The following is a 7,067-nucleotide window of genomic DNA, read 5'->3' as shown; positions in this document are numbered from 1 at the left end:
CGATGAGGAGAAACATTGGGCTGTGCACACATTCAGTCCAAGCAACATCAATGCCAGGTGTGGTTTAAAATTCACGTTTGTGCTTTATTAAAGCCACGCACTGTATTTATGGCTCTCAGTGAATTCTGTATCCAAAAGGGACACGTTAGCTGATTCAAAATTAGTTGGATTTCTTTCCTTCTCCTGTAGCAGTGCCAGTAGGAGAGGTAACAAAGGCAGTTCCCTGGCCTTCAGACATTGCACAGAAGTGGGATCCATAGATACAAACTCAGGCAGCCAAACTGCAGGTATTTCATTCAGGGCCTAAGACATGAAGCTAGGCTTCTTTTAATAAATCACGGACAGGGATGAGCTCCTGACATTAATATTGCACTCCTCCCTCTTTCTGCTGAGACAGTCTGGCCAACACGAATATCCCTAATACAGATCCAGGGCTCTGGTATAACAGCCACCCCAAAAAGCCATAGTTCCAGCTACCTTTCCTTTCTTTGCATCATACCAGGAGGAATCAAAAGGAATGAAACCTATTTCATTTATTATTACAGGTGAGAGCCCCTCTAAGTACATAGGAAGAGAAGTTGTAGTTTGTAACCTTGTTCTCCATCTAGAAGTAAAACAGGGGCTGGTGTGAGGCAACGAGGGGAACAGAGAAAATGCTGAAAAGAAACGGAGGAATGTGAAGCCAAATTTTCAAGCATTCCAGGCAATCACACCACTCAGGGACAGTCTACAGCTCAGCAAATCACATGCTGGAATGCAGTGGAGTATGGAGTAGGGCAATAGGGAACTGCTGAACCAAATAGGTGCTACAGCCTCTTGTGCTCAGGCTCTTAGCCCAAAGTATGTTCCAGCTCCAACTGAAGGGCATTCTGAACCAGAAGAGCACTGACCTTTTTGATTTTGGCAGTTCACAGTTCTCAGACAGCAGAACGTCTGTGGCTCCTCTCATCATTATTTTTGCTGTTTTCACTACTGGCCATCAAGTTTCCTGCAGTAGCCATCCATGAACCCCGGATCACTACTACATTAATAACACAGAACATGGCTCTCAGAGTGCATTAGTGAGGTACCAAGAGAAAACCCAAATGATGATCCTCCTCACTGAAAAGGTAACAGACAAAAAAAATAAAAGTGTGAAAATACTTTTTAAAAGATGGCTGAAATGAGGCAAATTCTTAAAATTAAGTAAATGTCTGAAATGAAATTTAAGCAAATTTAACTGTTGCAAAGTATTCTGAATACACATACAGTACAATATACTAGAGTCCAAAATTAGAAAAACTTCTGGTCATGGAAATATGGGGTAAGGGATATGTTTATTTGGAACAATGAGTTCAGTAGAGGTCTCTTTGCTACAAATATCTTGAATTTAATTCTTCTGCCTTGATACAATCTCCTGAGAAAATAAAAAAATAAAATAAAAATCCTACAGGAAAAACTTGTGTTGGATGCAATCTCTTCACTCATACCTGATACAAAAGTCTAATTTATTCTCTTGATTTATTGTCTTAAGGAGAATGAATTAATTATTCTTCCACTCAGAAGTCTATGGCATCAATCCTTGAGTTGAATCAGAGAAAATTCAATCTCTCATGAGTTCCCACTCCATTTACTTTTCTTGTAAGTGTTCTGTTTTGTTGAAGTGAAAGCTCCTCTGGACTCAGGCCCAGAGGGAAGCCAAAGCACAAGGGTTGAATTAAAACCTTTGGACAAGCTGAGATACATGAAGTCACACCAAAGTGAAATAGAAATATAGATTTTTTAACCTTTAGTAGAAATATATGCTAAGTGCCTTAAACATTGAAAAGCTGCAGCAGAGACCTTAAACACAGATCTTACTGCAGCAGTGTTACCTTTTCACAGAATTCTTTACTTTAGACAAAATATGGATAGAATGACACTGTTCACATTTTTTAGATGGAGCATTCACGTAAACAATAAGAGCTGATAGAAACTGCATCCGCAAATCTGTGTAATACCTGTGTAACACTGGTGTGAGGCTTACGACTGTTAGAATTAGACCAGGATAGGTTAAGAAAAGGAAAACTGGAATCGTGTGTTAATCTTATTGGTCAATTAACAAATCTAATCCACACTTCTGCAAGAAAAAATGTAGAGTATAGAGCATATAGAGCATATAAAGCATATAGAGCATACAGAAGAAGAAGAAGAAGAAGCTGTTTTTGCCTGTTGTTGCTGTTGCTGCTTGCCTTTATCATGTAACCCCCTTTGAACTCTGCCTTCAAGAAAGCTGTGAGACTATGAAATACAGAACTCAGCAGAACAGCAGCCTCCTCTGCTCTCTCACCCTGGTCCGGGAAGGAAGGGTACCCCGTCCAAAGCTCAACAGCGCAGAGCCCCAAGGCTGCTGTGGGCAGCAGGGCCCAGGGGCCGTTCCCACCCGCAGCGCTCCTGTCCTGGGCTGGGCCTGCACAGGGGCTGGGGCACCATGGCTGGGGCAGCGGGGCACAGAGGGGCCACGGAGCCGCTGCCGGGGCTGACAGCAAGGCCAGGGACACACAGGGAATTTCTGGGCATTGCCTGCGCTGGGCAGGGCTGAGTGTGGGGAAGGCAGAGCTCAGCTGGCCTCGGTGGCTGCAGGAAAAGCCGAGAGCCCGAAGAGCCCCCGTGGCTGTGCTGGAGAGCAAGGCTGGAGGAGGGAAATGCGGGGCTGCTGCGGGATGGGGAGGGGGATTGAATTCCAGCAGGCACCAACGGGGGGCTGAGAGACTCAAGGGCTCCTTGGCCTGAGCCTGTCCTGGAAAGGTCTCTCAGCCCTCTGTGCCCATGAAGGGCTCCAAGGAGGAGCAGAGCTCATCTTGGCAGGACCCTCATGGAATCCCTGAGGGACAAATGCCAGTGCCTGCCCAGCCTTCCCAATGTCCCTGACACCAAAGGCCTTTTCCACATCCCTCGGTTCCAGGTCAGTGCCCAGAACACAGCACAGCCTGTCCAGGTCCTGGGGGCGATTCCCAAGGGAGGCAGCTGTGATTTCTCCCCACAGACCCACCACTCCGGTGTCTCTCTGTGCAGCCCTTGGCTGTCCTGAGCACTTTCCCTGGAGGCTCCCTGCCCTGGACGTTTGTCTCCATGCAGTTCTCAGCACAGCCCAGCAAAGAATTCAGGTGCTTTCCCAGAGGACATTACTCTGGCAGTGAAGTGGCCTCAGGGCACAGTTTGTGCCCCTGGAATTGTGCCAGCCCCGAGTGCTGCTGATGGTGTTTGTGCTCACTCGGGTTCATCTCCCCACACCCACTCGATGCACTGCTGAAGGCTCCTCAGGACACAGCAAACACGGACTGCTGGCCTGGTCACTTGGTGTCCCTCCGTGCAGGGACAAACAACCTCCTGCAGGGGAGGGCAGAGGCCAGTGCTGGGATTGCTGGTGGCAGGGGCTGGTGTGGGACACTTGCCCTGGGCACCTTCCCAGGCTGTGCCCGGAACAAAGGCACAGCCCAGGCCCTGCTCTGCTGCTCCCTCAGGTCCATCCCAGGAGCTCTGGCAGTGCCAGGACACTGCTGCGTGCCCCCCCTGCACACTCCCCCCTGCCCCTGGGCACTGGGGTTTGCTTTGCCAGGGCATTCCTGGGGCACATTCCTGGCAGCAGCTCTGGAGGAGAGCAAAGCCTTCCTGCCCTGCCCCCAGGAGATGCCCTTTGCTGATGGAGCTGCTGTGCTGGAGCCCGGCTGTGTCCCAGCAGTGCCCGTGGCCTGTCCCTGCCTGTGCTCACAGCACGGACACGCAGCAGGACAGTGACCGAGCTGCCCGAGCACTCCGGCCTTGCACCCTCAGAAGGGCTGGGAAAGGGAGTGTGGAGCTGGGAAGAGCAGAGGTGGGAAGAGGCTGGGCCATTGTCCCTGGCCGTGCTGCTGTGCTGGGAGTCTCTTCCCTCCAGCTCTGCCCACAGGCACTGCCCCTGCAGAGCCAGAGAAGGGCTGAGGAACAAACCTTGGACACAAAGGTCAGGACAGCCCCTTGTTTTGATTCAAAGGCACAGAGAAGAAGCCTCCTGAAAGTCTTTGTGTTTCAAAAGAAAGGTAGATGTTCATGCAGAAATGCAAGGAGTAGTACTACAGTACTTTATAAAAAGCAGAATAACACCAGAAAAAGAATAAGAAAAAGCACCAATGAAAATATGGACAAAGAGGAAAAAGAGGCCAAGATTGTAAAGAGTTACATTCTGAAGGTTCTGGAGCAGAAAAGAGAGATGCTTCTGAGAAGCATCCTAGTCATAATTTTCCCCGCATGGCAGAAGGAAATAGAAAGATTTTAACTTGTGAAAAGTATCCAGTCCTCACTTTCCTCAGGGCATCCCTGAGCTCCTGGTTCCTCAGGCTGTAGATGAGGGGGTTCAGGGCTGGAGGCACCACCGAGTACAGAACTGACAGTGCCACATCCAGGGATGGGAGGAGATGGAGGGGGGCTTCAGGTGGGCAAACATAACAGTGCTGAGGAACAGAGAGAGCACGGCCAGGTGAGGGAGGCACATGGAAAAGGCTTTGTGCCGGCCCTGCTCAGAGGGGATCCTCAGCACGGCCCTGAAGAACTGCACATAGGAGAAAACAATGAACACAAAACAGCCAAACACCAAACAGGCACTGACAGTGATGAGCCCAAGTTCCCTGAGGTGGCAGTGTGAGCAGGAGAGCTTGAGGATGTGTGGGATTTCACAGAAGAACTGGCCCAGGGCATTGCCCTGGCCCAGGGGCAGGGAAAATGTATTGGCCGTGTGCAGGAGAGCGTAGAGAAAGGCACTGGCCCAGGCAGCTGCTGCCATGTGGGCACAAGCTCTGCTGCCCAGGAGGGTCCCGTAGTGCAGGGCTTTGCAGATGGACACGTAGCGCTCGTAGCACATGATGGTGAGGAGGAAATCCTCTGCTGAGAGGAAGAAGAGAAAGAAAAACACGTGAGCAGCACATGCTGAGTAGGAGATGTGGCTGGTGCCCCAGAGGGAATTGTGCATGGCCTTGGGGACAGTGGTGCAGATGGAGCCCAGGTCGGTGAGGGCCAGGCTGAGCAGGAAGAAGAACATGGGGCTGTGCAGGTGCTGGCCGCAGGCTCCGGCGCTGATGATGAGGCCGCTGCCCAGGAGGGCAGCCAGGGAGATGCCCAGGAAGAGGCAGAAGTGCAGGAGCTGCAGCTGCCGCGTGTCTGCCAATGCCAGCAGGAGGAAGGGGCTGATGGAGCTGCTGTTGCACATTTTGAGCCTCTGGCCATGGAGTGCTGTTGAAGGAGGAGACAGTGAGGAGTCAGGGGAGACTTTGCTGAGCAATGTCCAAGCCCTTTCTCCTGGCCCTGCCCCCCAGTTTTCCTTTTCTCAGAGCCCTTCCCTCAGCCCCGTGCCTGGAGCTCTGCTGGGATCTGGCCCCGTTGCTGTGACGAGCAGGGGCTGTGCCCATGGACAGCGAGGAGTCAGCTCTGCTCTGCTTCAGCGGGGACATGGGAATGGGGACAGGGGCCGGTCCTGGGGCTGGACTCCATCAGCCCAAAGTGCTCCTGAGGCAGAGGAGCTGGGCAGCATCTCCTGTGCCAGGGCTAAGGAACGGTGACGGCCAAAGGCACTTTGAGAGGGTTTCCTGCTGTGCCCAGGGAGAGCAGAGAGAGCTGTGCAAGGCAAGAGCATTGGCTGTAACTCAGAGAAGGGTGAGGGGAGCTGCTCTGTCCCTCCATCTGTCCCCAGCTGCCCCTCCTGAGATCGAGGGCAGTCACTGTGTTCCCCTGAAAATCAGCCTGGCACAGCTGAGAGCAGAGGGACCCACAGCCGAGCAAAGTGGCTCAGCCTTTCTCAGAGTCTCAGCCCCACTGCTGGCCAAGGACACTCCCGGCCCCAGTGTCCCCTGGAAGGCAGCTCACAGCTGGGATGGCATCCCGAGGGCACAGCGAGGGTCCTGTCCATGGCCCTGCTGGAGGAGAGCCGGCTCATTGCCAGCCTCCCAGCCCGGCGTGCCCAGAGCTCCCGGGGCACAGGGAGCTGGGACACCCCATTGCTGTGCTCAGCCTGCACAGGAGGAGCCCCAGGGCTGGGCCTGAGCCTGCAGCTGGAGCTGCCATTCCCAGAGAGCCCCTGAGCAGCGCCAGGAGCAGCTGAGCAGGGCAAGGAGAGAGAGCCGGGCCCTGAGGAAAAGCCTTTCCCTGCGCAGCGCTGCCCAGCCCCTCCCGGGCAGCACCAGGGCAGGACAGTCGCCCTCAGGCCCCGGGCAGCAGGAACGGGCCCGCGGCCGCAGAGATGCCCTTCATCTCTGGTGCTGCTCTGCCGGCCCAGGAGGGCACCGAGGGCCCCGAGCCCCCGGGCTGAGGGCCCCGAGCCCCCGGGCTGAGGGCTGTGCTGGCTGCGAGGGGACACCGGGGCTGCGCTGCTCAGGGCGGTGTCTGCACTGCAGGGCAGGCCCGGCAGCTGCCACAGCTCCCCTCAGCAGGGCTGCCCTCAGCGCTGCCTCCCTCCCTCCCTGCCCACGGCTCTGCTGCTGGAGCTGTCCCAGCCGGGAGCTGCTCCTGCGGCCCGGGCTCCGTCCCTGCCGCTGCTGCCGGAGCCCAGCCCAGCCCCTGGGCCAGCCCTGCCCGGCAGCCGCTCGGGGCTGCGGGGATTAAAGAGCAGCTCCCCCGGGCCTGGGCACCATGGAAAGGTGATGCTGGCTGGATCTGGAGGCCGCGGAGGTGCAGGCACTTGCTGAGGCTCCCAGGAATCCTCAGTGGGATGGTTTAAGAGCCTCAGCCCCTGCTCCACCTGCACAGCTGAGTTTCCATTCCCACCAAGCTGAGCCTGGGAAAAGTGGGAGCACAAACTGAGGAAAGCAGAGACTCAAGCAGGAATCTCCTGCCCTGAATGTGCTCATGAAAATCCCCTCAGGAATGAGCTGGGCATGAGCTGGAGCTCTGAGCAGCCCTGGCCCCCACAGCAGCCTCTCCACAGCAGCAGGACCTGCCCTGCAGGAGTCACTCCTTGCAGCCACAGCTCCCCTGCACCGCCCATGGGGAGCTGCCAGGCAGGCTGAGAGCTGCCCCTGGCAGGTGGCAGATGCCCTGGCCTGGCAAAGAGCCCTCAGGGCTGCAGGAGCTGCTCTGCAGGA

General features: G+C 54.8%; 1 protein-coding gene across 1 annotated transcript; it reads right to left on the bottom strand.

Moving 5' to 3' along the window:
- Nucleotides 1–4,351: 4,351 nt before the first annotated feature.
- Nucleotides 4,352–5,200, bottom strand: LOC309585693 (olfactory receptor 14J1-like; the record flags this gene model as incomplete). Its single annotated transcript, XM_082303605.1, has 1 exon — nucleotides 4,352–5,200. One exon carries the CDS (start codon nucleotides 5,198–5,200, stop codon nucleotides 4,352–4,354), a length of 849 nt encoding a protein of 282 aa, XP_082159731.1.
- Nucleotides 5,201–7,067: the final 1,867 nt, after the last annotated feature.

The sequence above is a fragment of the Coloeus monedula genome (genome assembly GCF_965178545.1).
Source record: "Coloeus monedula genome assembly, contig: HAP1_SCAFFOLD_119, whole genome shotgun sequence".
In the NCBI taxonomy this organism is placed as follows: domain Eukaryota; kingdom Metazoa; phylum Chordata; class Aves; order Passeriformes; family Corvidae; genus Coloeus; species Coloeus monedula.
This window is presented reverse-complemented; position numbering and strand designations above follow the sequence as displayed.